The sequence below is a fragment of the Octopus sinensis genome, linkage group LG28 (genome assembly GCF_006345805.1).
Source record: "Octopus sinensis linkage group LG28, ASM634580v1, whole genome shotgun sequence".
NCBI lineage: Eukaryota > Metazoa > Mollusca > Cephalopoda > Octopoda > Octopodidae > Octopus > Octopus sinensis.
Window position 1 is genome coordinate 687,124 of NC_043024.1, and position 22,624 is coordinate 709,747.

Sequence of the window (22,624 nt, forward strand, 5' to 3'; positions counted from 1 at the left end):
TCTCTTTTAGAGAGACTTAGTTATTTTAATATTTCTATTATTGAAAACAAGTGGATGTATTCCACTGAAACTAGGTAAATAAAACCATCGAACAGAGATTGTCGGAAGCGACACCTACTGGCTGGCTACGCTGCATTGAAAAGGGGCAATACCCCGAAACGCGTCTGTAGCTGCCGGTCAAGTAGTGTGGAGCGACTGACCTCCCTTGTTCGAAGGTTATATGGATACAGTTTGTGTATCAAATAGCTAACTTAAGGCGATGGCCTCATGGAGCTAATAAGCGGACAGCTTTTTTCTTATTTTTATAAGAATGCCATATTAGTATGGCGATAACTATTATTTTCCGGGAACGCTGCCGCTGTTCTCTTTTAGAGAGACTTAGTTATTTTAATATTTCTATTATTGAAAACAAGTGGATGTATTCCACTGAAACTAGGTAAATAAAACCATCGAACAGAGATTGTCGGAAGCGACACCTACTGGCTGGCTACGCTGCATTGAAAAGGGGCAATACCCCGAAACGCGTCTGTAGCTGCCGGTCAAGTAGTGTGGAGCGACTGACCTCCCTTGTTCGAAGGTTAAATGGATACAGTTTGTGTATCAAATAGCTAACTTAAGGCGATGGCCTCATGGAGCTAATAAGTGGACAGCTTTTTTCTTATTTTTATAAGAATGCCATATTAGTATGGCGATAACTATTATTTTCCGGGAACGCTGCCGCTGTTCTCTTTTAGAGAGACTTAGTTATTTTAATATTTCTATTATTGAAAACAAGTGGATGTATTCCACTGAAACTAGGTAAATAAAACCATCGAACAGAGATTGTCGGAAGCGACACCTACTGGCTGGCTACGCTGCATTGAAAAGGGGCAATACCCCGAAACGCGTCTGTAGCTGCCGGTCAAGTAGTGTGGAGCGACTGACCTCCCTTGTTCGAAGGTTATATGGATACAGTTTGTGTATCAAATAGCTAACTTAAGGCGATGGCCTCATGGAGCTAATAAGCGGACAGCTTTTTTCTTATTTTTATAAGAATGCCATATTAGTATGGCGATAACTATTATTATATATATATATATATATATATATATATATATATATTTTTTTATATATACTTATGTATATATATGTATATATACTTTATTTAAAGCAGCAGAAAATTCAACAAAACCTGTTACTCTGAGTTTCGCCTTGCCGTTCATCGGACAGTTTTTGCTAGATATATATATATCAAAACAAGCAACAGGATATCAAGTAGTGAATCTCAGTTATTTCTTTCATATATATATATATATATATATATAAGCATATTTGTATACGTTTTTGTGAGTATGATGGACTTCTTTCAGTTTCCATCTACCACATCCACTCACAGGGTTTTAGTCGGCTCAAAGCTATTGTAGAAGACATTTGCCTAAGGAGCCATGCAGTGGGACTGAACCCAGAACCATGTGGTTGCTTACCAACCACATGGTTCCAGGCTGACCAAAAATCTTGAGTGGATTTGGTAGACAGAAACTGAAAGAAGCTCGTCATGTGTGTATTTCTGTGTCTGTGTTTGTCTTCACCATCATCGCTTGACAACCGATGCTGGTGTGTTTACATCCCTGTAACTTAGCAGTTTGACAAAAGAGACCAATAGAATAAGTACTAGACTTACAAAAAATAAGTCTTTGGGGTCGATTTATTCGACTAAAGGTGGTGCTCCAGCGTAGCTGCAGTCAGATGAGTAAAATGGGTATCAAAGAAGTTCATAGGTAAATATTGATTTGAGAAACACTGCTATAGACGGAGCTTTAGTTTCTGGATCGTAATCATGCTTGGCAAACAGGTTAGGTTTGGTGACAGGAAGAGCTTCCAGTGCGCTTGTAGAAAATGTGCCTTGGTAAATTCAGTTTCATCCATGCAAGCATGGAAAAGTGAATGTGTAGACCAGTTTTTCTCAACTGGGGTCCATATAAGATTTTGGAGATCCACAATAGAATTTTAAGGGCCCCTGAAAATATTTTGCTTTGGATGTATGAATTGGTATTTATTGCAAGAAACGACTAAGTTTCCTTCTCTAACATTGCTCATAGTTTAACCTACACAAGTTTGTGTCAAAACATTAATAAATAACATTCTATAAAACTGGTTTTTAAAGATTGAATGGCTATGGGGGTCCACCAAAATAAAATAATAATCAAAGGGGTCCATATATAAAAATGGTTGAGAACTTCTGTTTTAAATTGATAATGATGATGATTGTTATTATTACTGCCACAGTGGCAAACTGTACCTGCTTCTGCTTTTCTTGTTGCCACTATTGGTAGCTTAGAGAAGCAAGACTTGCATTTTTGGGCAACTGCTTGTCTTGCACACACACACACACACACACACACACGCACATGAAAAGAAATACTTCCCCAGGCCTCTATCTTCTTGAGGAATATGCCAGGTACAGATAATCAAAGTGTTTACACACACACAGGGCTTTCACCCAGTTGTTGTTTATGCAATTTCACTCCCAAGGTATTGCTCTGTGTGTTAAGGTGACCTTTATGGAATCACTGATAGTGTGCAGGAGTGATTTGACCTCTGTGTGTGTGGAGAGAGAGAGAGAGAGAGAGAGAGAGAGTGTAAGGAGACCAACAAATATGCTGACATTTACACTGATGCCTTTCAATTAGATGGTTTAGTATTTGTGTGGCTGGTATGTGTCTTATGTTTGTAGGGTGATAGCTCTGTATTGGTGGTGTGGGTGTGTGAGAGATTGTATAGAGGTGTGACATCTGGGTCGGTGTGTGTGTGTGCATGGGGGATTATTTTCTGTACAGGTGTCTGTCTATATGTATGTGGATAAATGTGTGATTGTGTGTCAGTAGGGGTTGTTTCTTTTTCTGTGTGCATGCCTTGCACTTGCAGAGTGGCTTGTTTTGTGTCTGTCTGTATAAATGTGAATGTGTGCAGCGGTTCTTTCTGTGTGTTCCCATGTGTCTTCTGTTTGTAAAGTGGTAGCTCAGTATATGTGTTTGTGTGTGTAGGGGCTTGTTTTGTGTACAGGTGTCTTTCTATTGGTATGTGTGACTGTGTAGGGGTTCTTTTTCTGTGTGACTTGTATTTATAGAGTGGTTGTGTGAATGGGTTCTTTGTGTTTGTATGTATGCTTGTGTGTGGTTGGTATGTGTGTCTTCTGCCTGTAGGATGGTAGCTTCATAAAGGTGTGAGAGTGTAGAGGTGTGGTTCTGTGTATGTGTGGGGGCTTGTTTTGTGTACAGTTGTTTGTTTATCTGTATGTGTGTGGTTGGTATGTGTATGCCTTGTGTTTGTAGGGCAGTAGCTCAGTAAAGGTGCAGTTCTCTGTGTGTATGTGTAGGGGCTTGTTTTGTGTGGAGATGTCAGTTTGTCACTCACCATATCGGTGTTTGTCTGCAACTGCTCTGTATGGGTGAATGTAATTGCATCTATGTACTTATCTGCATTATACCTGTGTCAGTATGGAGCTGTGTCGATTGTATCTGTTGCTCGGCATATCTTTGCACGAGGAAGAGTGGGTGTGTTTCCAAAATAGATAAAAGCACTTGTAATTTATTTTAATCAAGCTGATAAAATTACTTTCTTTATCTCTTCCGTGTATATCTTGTACTGAATGGACATTTTGTTATTTGTGGCTTTTGTTTTCTTAAAATATTGTCTTCATTTTATTCTTTTATTTGTTTCAGTCATTTGATTGTAGTCATGCTGGAGCACTGCCTTAAAGGGTTTTAGTTGAAGAAATCAACCCAGGGAATTTTTTTTTTTTCAAGCTTAGTACTTAGACTCTCAGTCTCTTTTGCGGAATTGTTATGAGGACGTAAACACACCAACACTGGTCAGCAAGCAGTGGTAGTAAGGGAGAAACAAAGATATATGCACATACACTCTTTTACTTGTTTCAGTCATTTGACTGTGGTCATGCTGGAGCACCGCCTTTAGTCGAACAAATGGACCTAGGACTTATTCTTTGTAAGCCTAATACTTATTCTATCGGTCTCTTTTGCTGAAATGCTAAGTTCCAGGGATGTAGACTCATCCCCGTAACTTAGTGATGGTGGGGGAACAAGCAGACACACACACGATGGGCTTCTTTCAGTTTCCTACGATATCCACTCGCAAGGCTTTGGTCGGCCCGAGACTATAGTAGAAGATACTTGCCCAAGGTGCCATCCAGTGGGACTGAACCCGGAACCATGTGGTTGGGAAGCAAGCTTGCCACACTTGCACCTATATATATTTATATGATGGGCTTCTTTCAGTTTCTGTCCACCAAATCCACTCACAAGGCTTTAGTCAGCCCAAGGCTATAGAAGACATTTGCTAAAGGTGTCATGCTGTGGGGTTGAACCTGGAAGCATATTGTTTGGAAGCAAGCTTCTTATTACACAGCTACATCTGTGGCCATAAGTTAAGTCTTTAAGTTAACTTTTTTTTTAATTTGACTTTTGTTTAGTTTCAATTCAAATTGAAACTTTGATCTCTAGGCTGTTGTTCTCCCATTTCTCCTCCACATTTACCAACTGGACAACCACATAGATTAGTTGAAATGACAGAGAAAGGGCCAAATACTTCGTGGCAACAGTTGCCAAGTTTCTGTTTATGGAACTGGTACAGAACCCATGATGCAACTTGCCAAAAATCACAGAACCCAAATCTGTATTCTATAAACAACTTCCACTATACTAAGCCTATTGTCATCGTTTAACGTTCACTTTTCCATGCTTGCATGGGTCAGATGAAATATATGGAAGCAGGTTTTTCTACAACTGGGTGTCCTTTCTGTTGCCAACCCTCACCACTTTCCAGATATTAAATGAAATCAAAATTATTTTAGAAAGAGTTGAACAAAAAAAATTTTTTTAAATTGGATAAAAGTTCCCTTCACTTGTAGAATCTAAGATTTTTCTCTTGGTATTCATTTTGACCCTTTAGCATTCAGGTTACTATTCTGTTAAATGTAATACTTATTTATTCATGTTTGAATTTACGATGCATTAACTCATTGCTTTGAGATTTTGATGACGTGATTGTCTTTTTTCTTTTTTTCAATGGCATTATTGGGTAGGTGTGGGAAGCGAGTTTGAGCATAAAACAGGTGAGACATTTTGGCTGGATGGGGTCAGTTTAAATGCTAAAGGGCTAAACCAGCCATACTTAGCCCAATTATTTTACTTGTTTTATGTTCAAACCAGCCAGATCTGGTATCTCGCAATACCAGGCTTTAAAAAGTTAGAAATTAATTATTGGGGTCAATTCATTAGACTAAAGCGTCTTCAAGGCAGTGCCCCAGCATGGCCACAGTCTAATGACTGAAAGAAGTGAAGTAAAAGATAAAAGGAAGATAATGTAATTTTGATAAGTTTTAATTTAAGTCACTTTTAAAACAGAGGTGGGGGAATTTGTTGTCGAATGAGGGAGATATCTCTGCTGGATTAGATCAAAAAAGATAACCATAAAAACCCATGTGATTTACGCAGGTGATTTTCAGGATAAAATTTTTTTAAAAAAATGCTTCTACTTATGTAAAATTCACCTTTAAAAATTTTGAGAATTGCCAATATAGCCAGGGGGAAAAGGTTTCCAATTTAGTTGTATTTAGCATAATTTTACTTACTTCTGATTAGATTTTATTTAATTTTCATTAAATAAAAATAATTTCTGTTTAACAGGTATCACATTGAAAGCTATTAAATTAAAAAGTGCTTATGTTGTTTATAATAAACTTTATTTTACATTTCTTGCCCACAAGAGATTATGTCTGATCTTTAGCTTACTGCTGTGTCTTCTTAAATCACAATCACAGGAAAAGTTGTTGATGAGAATTACCAACCAAAGCAAAGCTAATAAATACGCACAGGTGTTACAAATTAAGTTTAATTACCAATAAACATCAGCTTGGATGACACTTTACTCAACCGACAGAAGGTGACTGATCAAACTGATTATATAAACAGAATTCTTTTCCATCTATTCTTGTGGGAACCTTTGATATGGAGTGTTGAAATTTTAATCCCTTTCACACTTATAAAATGTGAAGCAAACTTTAAAATTTGTCATTTCCGTTATTGCTAGTATGGGCAGAACTTATGAATTGTTTACTGCGAAGGAGAAATTAAATATGTGCTCCATTGCAATAAGTAGAGACTCCAAGCAATGTAAAATATAGCCTGGACCAAGTTAACTAGCATGAATGTTAGACTTCAAAAACTAGTTAACCATTTAGTGATTTTAGTAAATTTAAACAGAAAAAGTAAGCATTATACTGTCCAGCATAAATAAGTCCACTTCTTTATGTGTATTGAAGGCATTATTTTTTTCTGTGAAAACCTATTCTGACATTAAATGAGTCAACTTGTGGTACAAATGTTTACGTTTTGCATGTCTTTTTTCAACAAAAAAAATTTCAAAACAAATTCTGGAAACGATCTACTCGTGTAATTTACGCAGCCCCTAAAGTTTATTTTTACTTTTGCGCAAAAAAAGTGAATAAATTAAATGGATTTTTACGGTAATCATTGTTGCTGGTGTCGTGTAAATGGCAGGTGTGATATTCTAGTCCTGGTCATTGATAGCACCATGTAAATGACACCTGTGAATCATAGTTATGGTCGTTGCTGGTGCCATGTCAATGGCACCCATGGCACTTAGAAGCACCCATTACACTTCTGGGGTGGTTGGCGTTGGGAAGGACATCCAGTTGTCAAAACCAAGCTAAGTCAGACTGGAACCTGGTGCAGCTCTCCGGCTTATCAGCGCCAGCATGGAGAGTGGACTTGAAATGATGATGACAAACAGTACACTTGTTGTCTCCTTGTCAAGGCAGCTTGTTTGAACAGATCTGTTGAGAGATTCTACTGATAATATATATACACACACACACATATGAGCACCAGTTACACACTATAAACACATTAATGCAATCAGCAATGTTCTACTTGAGTCATCTTGCCACTTCACACTAAATATTTATTATACATTTATGCATGTCACTGAATCCTTTCAGACTAACAAGCCAAACACATTAGAGCCAAGCCACAAAATCCTGTCTATTTTATTTATTTCTTTACTCTTTTCTTCTCTCTTTCATGCTCCAATGAACACTGTTCTGTCCTTGAATGATTTCTTTGGAGGCTGATTTTTGGGAGTTTTTTTTATGAGAACAGGTTGCTGATTCCTCCCTCGACTGTGTCTCTGTTTCTAGTGAGGAACTCTATGAGCAGGACTCAAAGATCTATTTTATTTATTTCTTTACTCTTTTCTTCTCTTTTTCATGCTCCAATGAACACTTATTCTGTCGGTTTCTATTGCTGAACTGCTAAGTTACAGCAATATAAACAAATAAGGTTGCCAATTCAGTGTTGTGGTAGAGTCACACACACACACACACACTCACTTGCTCACACATTCAGCATTAGTTGACGGAATCTTCATGAAGTGGCTGGAGCACTACAAGAAGTGCATTGAAGTCAGAAGATTCTACTTTGAAAGAGATTAAAGTTTTCTACTTCTTTGAAATTAATGCCTTTCCTAAAAAAACTTCTGGAATGCACCTTGTAGAAGCTATTTACTCAAGGTACCATGCAGTGGAACTGAACCTGAAACTACATGTAATGCAGTTGATTCCAGTTCTTGAATAATACTTAATTCTTTGACCTTGGCCTGATTTGAACTCAGACAGCCAGAACCAGTTTGTCAAATCCAAACTGTTAGAAAAGTCTCTGAAAAAATTATGCTTTACCACTAAAAAAAATAATAATAAAGACATTTTGGATAATGTTATCCAAGGTGAACTTAGTCTGAAGAGATGGAATGGTCATGTTAGGGGCAGGAACATCTTAGATCAGTGGTTCTCAGCTAGGATCCCTATGGTCCCTGAGGGTCCATATAAGATTTTTGAGGATCCACACAGCAAAATAGTAAATGAGGGATCCACAATAGTATTTTAAGGGACCCTGAAAACAATTTTGCTGTAGATGTATGTGTTGCAAGAAACATCTAGGTTTCTTTCTCTAACATTTTACATAGTTCAACCGACGACCAGTTAATGCGTGAAAAATTAAATAGGAATTTTGAGAGAAGTTTCTATAAAGCTAAGTTTTAAACATCAAATGGCTATGGGGGTCCACCAGAATAAAATACTAATCAAAGGGGTCCATAGATGAAAAATAGGTGGGAACCCTTGCCTTAGATGATTGATTAGCTGGAGGAAGACTGACCTGGGCCATGGGGAATGGGGGTTAACCCATCAGCTAGCATTCAGATAACTCTGTCAACTGTAATGCTTATTTGTTTTGCAGAGTTTTGAATTAATCTTGCATTATCTTTTAGCTTTTAGAGTTTGATGAAATGATTGTTTATTTTTAGAATGACATTGTAGGGTAGGTGTGAGAGATCAGATCTGACCAGTATGAACATAAAGCAAGTAGGATATGTGAACTGGATTTGGCCAGCTTAAATGCTACACGGTTAGACTACTACTACGTAATGATGATGCCAGTACCACCTGACTGGTTCCTGTGCCAGTGGCATGTAAAAAGCACCCACTACACTCTGAGAGTGGTTGGCGTTAGGAAGGGCATCCAGCTGTAGAAACTTTGCCAGATCAGATTGGAGCCTGGTGCAGCCATCTGGCTTGCCAGCATGAAAAGTAGATGTTAAACAACGATGTGTGTGTTTTATATATAAACACACCACGTGTAAAATATTTGAAGTTTAAATAAAAAAGGTGGATAAATACATACACTGAAATAAACGAACCTACACAGAGTTATTTGTGTTATTCGGCTACCCTAATGACAAATGTGAAACGATCCTTCCATCTAACAAACACACACACACACACCTACAGAAAACCTATTGTTTATAGACATGGCCATACAGGATACATATATCTACTCATTGTTTTACTATTAAACACTCAGAACTATCGAAGCATTGTTTACAATCACACCTATTTAGGTCATATACACACTACTGTCTTACTATCACACTTATGTTAACAAACAGAGAATACGCATATACATACAAGGAACACATACATATGAAGGACAGATATATATATACACACACACATACTATTGTTTATTATGCGATACATAAGCACAAATACCGAAATATTTGCATAAATTACAAAATTAGGTATAAATTGAAATATTGTAGAAGCGGTGGTGGAGATGGTAAAGTAAGTGCATTGCTGCTGCCATCACCACCACCACCAAGTCTGTGTTGAACAAGTTCTTTTTGTTTAACCATAGGTCAACCCTGATAAGCAATATCTGTAATGATCAAGGATATTGAAACTGTATCTTCTACTCAAAGTACCTTTAAGATTACATTATCTAATATGGCTACAACCCCCCCCCCCCCAAAAAAAAAACAGAAGCTAAGATGTAGTTTGAGAGAGATTTGCTGTAGTTTCTAGCAAATCAACCACATAAAGACTATCTTTTCCATTACCTAGTAGTAGTAGTTTAACCGTGTAGCATTTAAACTGGCCAAATCCAGTTCACATATCCTGCTTGCTTTATGTTCATACTGGTCAGATCTGATCTCTCACACCTACCCTACAATGTCATTCTAAAAATAAACAATGGTGGTGATGGTAGCTGAGGCAGTCAGGGTGATAGTGGTAGTAAGCGATGTGAAAGACAGTGATGATGGTGATGGAGGGGAAGGCAGCAAAGTCAAAGGTATTGGTGGTGGTAGCATCAGAAATCTGAACGGTGTGTGTATGGCAGTTGTGGAGGCAATAGTGGCATGTATTGGTGATGGTGATGGTTGTAAACAATCAACAGAAAGAGAGAGAGAGAGGTTAGAAAAACAAATTGTACTGACCCCGAAATGAGAAGGCAAAAAATGTTGTTTATCATGCAGCTTTGCAGTAAGTTCCAGGTTGACAAATTATTGTTTTGATGAAAATTGTTCCTTGCTTGAAAAATATTAGTCAAGTTTAATAAAATTCAATATGAAATCAATTCATGAAATGTCATTGTTGGGCCCAAGGCCCAATGAAGAGCCTTTCATAGGAGCTAGCTTAAAAGCTGCCCTGTCTGGCAGCTTTTAAGCTAGTAGGCAATAAACTGGACAAAGAAATCTGAATACTGAAGGGTCAACTGTTTTGATCCCAATCTGCCTGACCTATCCCCCACCATCGATCTACAATATTAACTTCTTATTTCAAATATTGGCACAAGGCTGGTCTTTTCAGTGGGGAATGGGTGATGAGGCAATTACATTTCTTCCAGTGTTCAGCTGGTCCTTATTTTAGTGACCCCAAAAAGATGAAAGGCAAATTGACCTTAGCAGAATTTGAACTCAGAATGTAAAGATGCAAGAAATGCTGGTAAGCATTTTGCCCAGCTTGCTGATGACAATAATTTTAATAGTCCTTTCTACTATAGGCACAATGCCTGAAATTTTGAAGGGGGCAGTTGACTACATCAACCCCAGCGCTCAACTGGTGCTTATTTTATTGACCCCCAAAAGGACAAAAGACAAAGTTGACCTCTGTGGAATTTGAACTCAATCTAAAAATGGTTGAAATGCCGTTAAACACTTTGCCCAGCATGCTAACGGTTCTCCCAGCTTGCTGCTTTGCACACTCGTTTAACTCTTTAGCATTTAAACTAGCCATATCTGACCTATTCTTCTTTTATGTTCAAAGTGGTCAGATCTGGCCTCTCACACCTACCCGAAAATGTAATTCTAAAAATAGTCTTGTTATTGAGATTTGAAAGCTGTAAGATAATCCTTGAGTAATTCAAAGTAATGTGGATATAAAAGCATGACATTTGACAGTATTTTGAATGCTAAAGGGTTTAGCCTTCATCATCCAGATTACTCTGTCAAATGCAATTCCTTTTTTACTCAAATTGTTTTGAATTAACCAGGCATTACTTTATAGAAGCAATTCTCAACCATTTTTATGGATTCCTTTTGATTACTCTTTTATTCTGGTGGACCACCATAACCATTCAATATTTAAAAACTAAATAAATAAGTAAATTTGTGGAAATTGAACTTGTGAAAGGCACTAAAAGAGGACGACTCTCTCCAGACACAAAATATGCTTCAACACATGAATTCACATAAAAAATTTTGCAAACCAAATACAAAAATGAAATTTAAAAACTAATTTTATAGAAACTTCTTTCAAAATTCCTATTTTGTTTTTCACACATTAACTTGTGTAAGTTGAATTAATAAAATGTTCAAGAAAGCTCGTTGTTTCTTGCAATACATACCAATACATCTAAAGCAAACTTTTTTCAGGCACCCTTGAAATATTATTGTGGATCCCCAGTTGACTATTTTGTGGTGTGGACCCCAGTCAAGAACCACTGCCTTATAGCTTTGAGGGTTTCAATGATGTGATTGTTTATTTTTAGAATGTCAATGTAGGCTAGGTGTGATAGGCTGGATATGGCCAGTTGGAATGTAAAACATGTAGAATATTTAGGCTGGATATGGCATTAAAAGGTTAAGGATTGACTGTCATTTTAATAAATTCTTCATTGGTTTTTTATATTAATAGAAATAAAAGCATGTTGTAACTGCAAAGTGAGTTAATACATAGATTAAAGCATGAGTTATTACACTTGGTGTAATAAATTAATTAAATTATAAATTAAAAATAGTTCTTGTAATGTAAGCATTACTGATCACACATACATAGAATGTTTTGTTTATATGCTGAATTTGCTGCAGGATAGGGTCTGGGAGAGCTCCCTATGAAGTGTATATTTGCAATCAATAATGCTGGCAAATATTACTGTATTTCTATATTTTTTGTTGTGGCACTGTGTCAGTTATGATGAGTGTTCCAGTTGATCCGACTGACTGAACCACCACCTCACAGACATGTGTACCCTTAATGTAGACCTCAGGGAGATTCAGCATGACACAGAAATGTAACAAGGCTGGCCCTTTGAAATATGGATATTACTCATTTTTGCCAGCTGAGTCAACTGGAGCAACACGAAATAAAGTGTGTTGCTCAAGGACACAGTGCATTGCCAAGAATTGAACTTATGATTGTTAGCCAATTAGCCATAACCACCACCAAGCCACATGCCCTCACTGTGTTTCTAGATACAGTGATGTAAACAATGTGTGCTATTCTCTCAACCATTGTCCTGCCTTGTCTCACCCATTAAATACTTCAACCCTGTCACCAGACAGGTGGTTTGCTCTAGAATAAAAGTAAAGTTTTGGTATCTGCCATTGAGCCAGTGTTTAATTAAAATAATTATCTGCTAATAGCGACAGCCATTGGTGTGACTGTGTTTGCTTCCCACCGCATACTTTTGAGTTCAGTCCCACTGCATGGCACCTTGGGCTAGTGTCTTCTACTATAGCCTAAGGCCGACCAAAGCCTTGTGAGTGGATCTGCTAGATGGAAACTGAATGAAGCCTGTCATTTTATGTCAATTATTTTTAAGGATTCAAAACAAAAAAACTATAATATAGTAGTGTTGCTGAATTTGTTCAGCTTTAATCATCTTTATTGGTTTTCCACTACTTCCAGTATTGAGGAGGATTTTTATAATTGTTATCTGTACATTGTATAATTATTATTTCTAAAATAAAATACTTTCTCTCTTCCAGAATATACAACACTTGAAGCAATGTAAGATAAGAACTTTTACTACAGCACCAAGTACTGTGAGTAGCTTTTTATGAGTCTCTGATTTCTGTTTTGGTATAACTTATTCACACACACTCATGCACTCCCATTTGCACACTCTTACATGCACCCTCTTGTGCACATGTGCCCTCTCACACCACATGCACACACTCTCACTATGCACTCTCGCTCATACACCACACATACTTACCAGATGCACTCCCTCACACTTTGCATGCACACACTTCCTCAAACCACATGCTCTTGCTCACTTGTAATATTTCACCCCTCCCCCCACACACAGCTATGTACATTCGGTCTCTCTCTCAGACATAGTTGTGTGTACTCACTCATTTGTTGTTGCTCCCTACAGTCATCTACTTCACTCACTAACGTACCCCTAGAGTTTGTTTGTGAGTGACTGAGATGCTAAGTCCAATTTGTCTTTCACCTCTGTTGACAAATGACCAACCAGAGACAAGGTGGTGGTGTTAGCCTTCAGGATGGCCCTCATACAGCAGATTCCTCATTAAAGGGCTTCTAGCTGTAACCATTTCATCTTTTCACTTTCTGATACAAAATAATCAAAAACTACAGTGTAGAATGTGTCCTTCCTATTTTAAAATTATAGTGTTACACGAGGGAGACTTTATTGCTATTTCTCACAAGTTGTGTGATAAAATACTGGTTCTTTTAGCTCTGTTAGCAACATCTTTTTTTGGTTGGTGAGATAATTTTGCATCATTTAGCAGCATCCTTGTTGATTGCTCTATTATTAACATTCTTACTGGTTCAGTAGGTACCTTTTAGCTTCATAATTCGTCCCCTGTTTAGTTTGAGAAGCTCTCTCAGCTCAGTTATCTTTCCTGTTCAAGAAGCTCTTTCATTATTATCATCATTTAACATCTGCTTTCCATGCTGGCATGCGTTGGATGGTTTAACTGGAGGTGGTAAGCTGCAGTGCTGCATTTGTCTGTTTTGGAATGATTTCTACAGCTGAAAGCCCTTCCTAATGCCAGCCATTTTACAGAGTGCACTGGGTGTCTTTTACATGTTACTGGCATCGGTGCATTTTGCATGACGCCAGCACGAACAACCCCTTGCATGACACTAACATGAGCAACCCCTTGCGTGACGCTGGCACGAGCAACCCCTTGCGTGACGCCGACATGAGCAACCCCTTGCATGATGCCAGCAAGAGCAACCTCTTACATGACGCTGGCACGAACAACCCCTTGCATGACACTAACATGAGCAACCCCTTGCGTGACGCTGGCACGAGCAACCCCTTGCGTGACGCCGACATGAGCAACCCCTTGCATGATGCCAGCAAGAGCAACCTCTTACATGACGCTGGCACGAACAACCCCTTGCATGACACTAACATGAGCAACCCCTTGCGTGACGCTGGCACGAGCAACCCCTTGCGTGACGCCGACATGAGCAACCCCTTGCATGATGCCAGCAAGAGCAACCTCTTACATGACGCTGGCACGAACAACCCCTTGCATGACACTAACATGAGCAACCCCTTGCGTGACGCTGGCACGAGCAACCCATTGCGTGACGCCGACACAAGCAACCCCTTGTGTGACGCCGACATGAGCAACCCCTTGCATGATGCCAGCAAGAGCAACCTCTTACATGACGCTGGCACGAACAACCCCTTGCATGACTCCGGCATGAGCAACCCCTTGCATGATGCCAGCAAGAGCAACCCCTTGCATGACGCTGGCACGAACAACCCCTTGCATGACTCCGGCACGAGTAACCCCTTGCATGATGCCAGCAAGAGCAACCTCTTACATGACGCTGGCACGAACAACCCCTTGCATGACTCCGGCATGAGCAACCCCTTGCATGATGCCAGCAAGAGCAACCCCTTGCATGACGCTGGCACGAGCAACCCCTTGCATGACTCCGGCACGAGTAACCCCTTGCATGACTCCGGCACAAGTAACCCCTTGCATGATGCCGGCAAGAGCAACCTCTTGCATGACGCTGGCACGAACAACCCCTTGCATGATGCCAGCAAGAGCAACCCCTTGCATGATGCCGGCACGAGCAACCCCTTGCATGACGCTGGCACGAGCAACCCCTTGCATGACGCTGGCACGAGCGACCCCTTGCATGACGCCGGCACGAGCAACCCCTTGCATGATGCCGGCACGAGCGACCCCTTGCATGACGCCGGCACGAGCAACCCCAGTGTAGGTGCCTTTAGTGAAATTGCTTATGTTTCCTTCGAAATCTAAAACATTATTATTATTAATTTTTATTCATTTGTTTGGTTTCAGAATTTAAAAGATGTTTTAGAAAAGAAAATTCCTGAAAAACAAAAAGAAGTCATCGAGTTCCGTAAACAACATGGCAATACAAAGATTGGTGAAGTTACAGTTGACCAGGTATGTTGTTGCTGTTAAGCCCAAGATTAGCTCTAATCCAGTCTTCTTTGTCATTTAGGCCTTTTGTTACCATTTTTCTGTTGAAACACACTTTGTTTCGATTAATTTTTAAAATAATGTATTTAGTAAAATAGACTTTGTCATTATTAACCTTTTAGCATTCAGATTATTCTGTGAAATGTGGTATTTATTTGTTTTGAATTAATCATGTATTGTCTTGTAGCTTTGAGAATTTGATGATGTGATTGTTTTAGAATGACATTGTAGGTTAGGTGTGAGAGGCCATATCTGATCAGTTTCACCATAAAACAGAATATTTGGGCTGGATGTGGCTGGTTTAACCCTTTAGCATTCAGCATACTCTGTCAATTGTAATGCTTATTTATTCACATTATTTTGAAATAATCATGCATTCTCATAGCTTCAAGATTTCAACGATGTGATTGTTTTATTTTTAGAATGGCATTGTAAGGTAGATTGGAAAGGCTGGATCTGGCCAGTTTGAATGTAAAACTTGTGGAATATTTTAGCCAGATATGGCCAGTTTAAATGCTAAAGGGTTGAGTACTGAAGTATTAAGCTGGTGTTTGCAATATTCATTAACCTGAAATGTTCATGGAAGGTTTACATCACCTTAACACAGGAAATTTGTATCATAGACCTGATGGTAATATCAGGTGGGTTGATATGAAAAAAAGAGTTGATGGCAACTTACTGTGATCATTTTTGTTTTTCCAATCATGGTGCATCTAGGCATACACTATACAGTGTGTCATTCCTTGTTGTTGTAGGCCTCAACGTTTGGATCGGCCTTAGCTACTGAAGACTGCATGTACCCTGTATATGTTGTTGACTCTACATGCACCCAAGATGTGTTATTGATCCTGCTTGCTTGTACTCAGAATACATTGTTGAACCTACATATACTATAAGATGTTATTATTGTACCCCGTGTTTTGTTAATTTTACATTTTCCATGGATATGTTAATCCAACATGTATCCAGTATCTTTTAACTTTATGTGTACCTTATATATGTTGTTTATCCTACATGTGCCAATCATTGTTCTCATTTGATGTCTCTTTTCCATGCTGGCATGGGTTGGACGGCTTGACAAGTGCTGGCAAGAACAGAGCTGCACCAGGTTCCAGTCTGATTTTGCTTGCTTTCTACGGTTGGATGCTCTTCCTAAAGCCACCCACTCCACAGACTGCTGAGTGCTTTTTAGGTGGCACTGGCACGAAAGCTTTTTATGTGGTGCCAGCCCAGTTGCTTTTATGTGTCACCAGCATGTGCTGCGAGGCTCTTTCAGGTCAATTCTCTTGAGCAGGGGCTGTGGCATTAACAATTCTGCTGTGAAGGACGTGTCTCCTTGAGCACAGCAAGGTGTCAGGTATCTTGGTCCTTTGTCATCTCCTCCGTGAGGCTCAGTGTCCTGAGGTTGTCCTTCAGTACTTTGTCCTATGTCCTCCCGGGTTTCCCCCTTCCACAAGTTTCATCCACCTTGAGTGATCAGCACTTCTTTATGGAGCTGTCTACATCCATTTACATCATATGTGGAGGTGTGTGGCTCAGTGGTTAGGGTGTTGGACTCATGATCATAAGATTGTGGTTTCAATTCCTGGACCAGGTGATGCATTGTTTTTGAGCAAAACACTTCATTTCACATTGCTCCAGTTCATTCAGTTGGCAAAAATGACTAATCCTGTGATGAACCGGTGCCCCGTCCAGGTGGGAGAATGTATATGTCATGGAAACCAGGAAACTGGCCCTTATGAGTCAGCATGACTCAAGAAGGTAATCTTTACTTTTACCTTACTCAGATCTTATGACCAAACCAGAGCAGTCTTCTCTCTGGCACCAGTATGGACACCAGTTTATATTGTTAATCGTACATGTATTCCATGTGTTGTTAGCTCCAGGTGTTCATGGTGTTTTGTGTGTTGTTGACCCCTACATTTGATTTTGTTCTTTCTGCAGGTGTTTGGTGGTATGCGTGGCATCAAAGGCCTTGTAACGGAGACCTCTGTCCTAGATGCAGATGAAGGGATCCGTTTCCGAAATTACAGCATTCCGGAATGTCAGGAAATCCTACCAAAAGCTCATGGCGGTGGAGAAGAACCTCTCCCAGAGGGTCTGTTTTGGCTCCTGGTCACAGGTGATGTACCAACCCAGGAGCAGGTTGATGCTATTTCGAAGGTAAGGTTCTGTCTCTCTCCAAAAGTTTCTAAAACGTCGGGTGCTCAGTCAGATAGTATCCTCAGAGATTTCCAGATGATGTATTGTGAGGTGGGGGTGGGGATAGCTACTACAGAAGTTTGTAGGTCAGGTGTTAAGGATAGCTGGGTGAGTCTTAAATCAGGTGCTTTTCACAGTGAGGCGTAGATACTGTCGTATCGAGATGATCAGGGAAAGTGTGACGATGTGGGGAATGTAGATACTCTCATATCTAAAAAGTCAGGTGTGGTGGGGTGACATTGCAGGGAGATACTGTAGTAATAGCTAGAGAGTCTGATGTAATAGGGTGATATTGGGGGTAGGGCAGATACTGTACTTGTATGATGTGGGGGTGGAGGGAGATACTGTAGCTATATCTACAAAGTAAAAGACATTTAAATAAAAAATATATTTGTGGACTATCAAGTAATTGATGGCCTTTAGATAAGCTTTTTGTATCAGGATTTAACCCTTTGACGTAGAGATTACTCTAACGAGTCTAATGCTTATTTATTTGCATTGGTTTGAATTATGTATTATCTTGTGGCTTTGAAATTTCAATTATGTTGTTATTTTTAGAATAACATTGTAAGGTGTGGGAAGCCAGATCTGATTTGGTCAGTTTGAATATGAAACGGGTAGAATATTTGGGCTGGATATGGCCATTTTAAGCTCTTAGCACACAGATTACTCTGTCAAATGTAATACTTATTTGTTCACATTGATGTGAATTAGTCATGAATTATCTTATGGCTTTGCGATTTCACTGATATGATTGTTTGATTTTAGAATAATATTGTAGGGTAAGTGTGAGAGACCAGATCTGGATGGTTTGAAGATAAAGCAGAATATTTGGGCTGGATACGGCCGGTTTAAATGCTAAAGGGTTAATTTTAGCCAGTGATGGGGATGGTGGAAATACGCAAAACTATTATAATGCATCGAGTATGGTACAACAAGTGATAAATTGTTACATAAGTAACTTTGGAAGTGTAGTTTTGTCACCATGGGTAATATGAGGAAATACAGCATGGCCATGGCTTCGTAGTTAGAAGTTTGCTTCCTAACCACATAATGTAGGTGTGGGGTAATGGCAAAATAGAATATAAGAAATAAGCTGTTACTAATAGAATTTGCTGATGTTGGGAGATATCAAGGAGATAGAGCGGAAGTATCTTGAAGGTCAGAAACAGGTTTGACAATAAATAGAGCAACAACAATAACAGCAACTGTTACAATTGCAGGGATTTCCCAAGATTGCCAATCAACAATAAAAAATATTGCCTTTGCAACTGGTGCTTCTATCACTTGTTTCATCACAACATTGTTGTTCTACTGCCAACCCCACCACCACAAGCAGCAATAACATGACTGTTTCCTCTAGAACTGCTCTAAAAGTATACTCCTTTACAGAAATGGCAAGGTTCCATGAGCAACTTTCTATAAAAGACAAACACAGGAATCTAAGCAATGCAGAAGAACTCATCTACAGAGCAAAAAATGTGAGCTTGATTTGCACTTTCTTCACAACTGATGATAAGAAGTGCCAGGAGAGATATTATATACCAGTGTGCATTTATTAAAAACGGACAGGTTTTAATGCTTTGCACAGCCATGTGGGGAAAATGTCCAAAAGGAATATGTTACAACATACATTATGTAACTCCTGCCAGGCAATATAGCTGTGTAGAAGTGAGATTGTGAAGCCTTTTGTGTGTTTCACTGTTCCTTGTGTATAAACTTTTACATCTAAATACACCAGCACCTCTTATAAGATACACACCAAATTGTTATCAAACTAGCAGTATAGCCCAGCGTTGCTCAGGTTTGTTTTCTTTTCGACCCTTTAGAATCGGAATTTTTGAAAAGTAAAAATTTTGCATTATGTAGCTTGTTATTCTCTTTAAGTGAACATTTTTCTCATTGAAATACACCGAAAAATGGCGACACAGCAGTCAAAAAAATCGTTAAAAAATAGGGATTTTCATAGAAAAAAGCACCTTTTTGATGTTAATAATTTTTGGTCTTAACATGGTCAGATTTGAATTATTTCTTCTATGGAATGAATAGTGAGCCTTCTTTTATCATACTTTTGGTTAACTTGCGCTGCAAAGCCTTGGAGTAGATAGTGTTAGTTGAAGGCTACCAAACCTGCCACACACACACAGCCAACTTCAGCTTTTTATATATATATATATATATATATATATATAGATAAAAGATTATTATTATTATTATGGCAAGCTGGTAGAAACATTAGCACATGAAGCAGCATTTCATCTGTCTTTATATTCTCAGTTCAAATTCAGCTAAGTTCTGATTTCCCTCTCATCCTTTTGGGTCAATAAAATAAGTAGTAGTTGTGCACTGGGGTTGATGTAATTGACTTGTCCCCTATCCTGATTTCAAAGCCATTATTATTATGCAAGAGAGCTCTGGGGTACAAATATATGAAGCCCAGTATACTGATCATGAGTACCCATCTGATAAGTGTACACCAGGCATATGCATTACAACCATATGGGTGCAACATGGTGATCTCATATCAAGGTAAACCACGTATGACCTTGCGGGTGTTGATAAATTAAGTATCAATGAAACAATGGGTTTGATGTGATCGGCTAGTCCCTTCCCCCAAAATTTCAGGCCTTGTGCCTTTAGTAGAAAGGATTATTATTAAGGTGGTGAGCTGGCAGAATCATTAGCATACTGGACAAAATGCTTAGCAGTATTTTGTCCGTCTTAACATTCTGAGTTCAAATTCCACCAGTGTTGACTTTGCCTTGATGAATCCTTTTGGAAGGTCAATAGAAATATGTACTGGTCAAGCACTGGGGTCCATGTGATCAACTGTCTCCCTCTCCCCAATTTTAGGCCCTGTGCCTGTAACATGTGAGATTGGGTGGTGTGTTGTGCTCTTAAGCAAGGCACTTCATCTCACATCGCTCTGCAATCACTTTGACACCTGGTGCATAGCACACCCTACACTTGTTCAGGCAATGTCAATTTGATGGAGTGAGTGAACATTTGATCACTGTAAACAAATCATTTGTGCAGGTTGTTTGGCAAAAATGGAACACTCATACATTGTCTTCAATGGGAAAGTCAATCAACATTATTAAGGTGGTGAGTTGGCAGAATCGTTAGCAGACTGGGTGAAATGCTTAGTGGCATTTTGTCCATCCGTATGGTCTGTGTTAAAATTCCACTGAGGTCAGCATAAAAGATTAGTCCCCTCTCTCAAAATTTCAGGCCTTGTGTCTATAGTAGAAAGGATTGCTATTGTTATCTTGTAATAATTCTGCTTGTTACTGCGATACTTAGCCCGTCGGTAATGCTGTCATGTGATTAAAGAAAAAGAGGGAGAAAGAAAGGGAGAGAGAGAACCGTCCATGTCATGAGGTAAAGGGAATGCAGTTGTAACACTTTCACGTGATTAGTTGAAGAGGAAGAGAACAGAAAGAAAAAGGAGAAAAAGAGGATTAGGCGAAGAGGGAGAAAGAAGTGTCCATGACGTGAGGTAGGAGGAACATAATATTTATTACAGAGCTAAAAATATAATTTTAGCTGAGGGGTGATGTTCTGATGGTGAGGTTAAAGAAAAGCAGAGAGAGAGGTGGTGGTGGTGATTGGATAGTAAAAAGTGTCCTTTTTTTCTTTTTAATTTAACTAAGTTCTTTGATATCATCTATCACTTAATGCATGTGCATAAGTGCAGTTCCTTGAAATATTTGTGCTTATTTATGTAGCAGACATATGCAATTTAACTAGAGGTTGTATCATGTACAGTTATCTTGAAATATTCATGGGTCCCCCTAGTTATTATTAAACTGGAAGAATTGTTAGCACACTGGGCAAAATATTTAGCAACATTTAGTCTGTGTTTATGTTCTGAGTTCAAATTCCACGAAGGTCGACTTTGCTTTTCATCTTTTCAGGGTCGATAAAATAAGTACCAGTCAAGCACTGGGGTTGATGTAATTAATTTACCCCCTACCCCTAAATTGCTGGCCTTGTGTCAAAATTCAAAACCATTATTATTAGTAGTAGTAGTAGTAGTAGTAGCAGCAGCAGTAGCAGCAATGTATTGGCAGGATTGAAGTGCTCGACAAAATACCTTGCAGTATTTCTTCCACCTGTGTTTGCATCCCACCAAGCTGGACTTTGCCTTTTCCTCCCTGTAGGGATAGGCTTAATCCACTGACCCCCTCCCTTAAATATTTGATTTTTTATTAAAAAATTTTCCCCCTATTTAATGCTAATTACTGCTAATCTACCTTTCAGGAATGGAACGACAGAGCAGCACTACCCAACCATGTAATAACCATGCTAAACAACTTCCCCAGTAACCTTCATCCCATGTCTCAGTTTAGCGCTGCCATTACAGCACTGAACAGTGAAAGCAAATTTGCAAAAGCTTATTCTGATGGAGTCCACAAGACTACCTATTGGCAGGTAAAATTAACTTTTATATCTTTTGTTCAAAACTCTACAGCAGCTGCTTCCATCTTCTTGTTTTTCTTTTTTCTACCTCTTCATTCTTTCTTCCTTTTTCCCCTTTTCCTTCTTCCTTCTTCCTTCCTCCTCCATCATCATCATCAAACCCTTGATCAAAAGCATTCCAACACTTTCTAGTCTGTCTTTCCTTTTTTTCCTCCAAGACATTATAGCCAGGATTACAAAAGCCAATGTACCCTTTCCTTAAAAAAAGATAATAAATAGATTAAAAAAAAATCAAGATTGAGGTGGGGTTGGCTGCTATTCTACGAGACTTTCATGATTGCTTAAAAAGGATTTTTAAAAAATGTTTAGCAATCTACCATTGTTTATTTACTTTGGCAGTATTTCTCGTTTACCTGGTATTTTCGCCTCCTTGTTCAGTTGAATTCCTTGTAAAGCAGGAAATGGTGAACTGTATGTTAAAATTCAGTCAGCTAAAAATGTATCAGTCACTCAGAATACTGATGGTGTCAAAGTTCATTGTTTACAAATGTCTTCTTATAGATAGTTCTGTCTTCAGGTGTTTTTTTTGGTATTTTTGTTTACAATTTTTCAACCATGAAATTCATCATACAAGGTACAGATGGGTTGCTCTGTGGTAATAAGCTTGCTTCACAACCACATAGTTCTAGGTTCAGTCAAGCTATGTGGTACCTTGTGGCTAGTGTCTTCTAACAATAGCTTCGAGGCCAACCAAAGCCTTGTGACTGAATTTGGTAAATGGAAACTGAAAGAAGCCCATCTTTCTCTCTCTCCCTCCCTTTCTCTCTCTATACGTATAAATATGTATGTATATATATATATATATATATATATATATATATTTATATATATACATATATATATGTGTGTGTGTGTGTAT

At 38.8% G+C, this 22,624-nt stretch overlaps 2 protein-coding genes across 2 annotated transcripts in view; both read left to right on the top strand.

Annotated features, from left to right (window-relative positions):
• LOC115225911 (protein O-mannosyl-transferase TMTC3) overlaps positions 1–22,624 on the top strand; it is a 355,782-nt gene that overhangs the window by 289,910 nt on the left and 43,248 nt on the right. The window lies entirely within an intron of this gene.
• Positions 1–22,624, top strand: part of LOC118768356 (citrate synthase, mitochondrial-like) — an 81,936-nt gene that overhangs the window by 33,260 nt on the left and 26,052 nt on the right. Inside the window, exons 2-5 of the mRNA XM_036514672.1 lie at positions 12,622–12,678; positions 14,938–15,045; positions 17,026–17,244; positions 21,547–21,717. Coding sequence (XP_036370565.1) covers positions 12,622–12,678; positions 14,938–15,045; positions 17,026–17,244; positions 21,547–21,717 — 555 coding nt within the window. The remainder of the gene's footprint in view (positions 1–12,621; positions 12,679–14,937; positions 15,046–17,025; positions 17,245–21,546; positions 21,718–22,624) is intronic.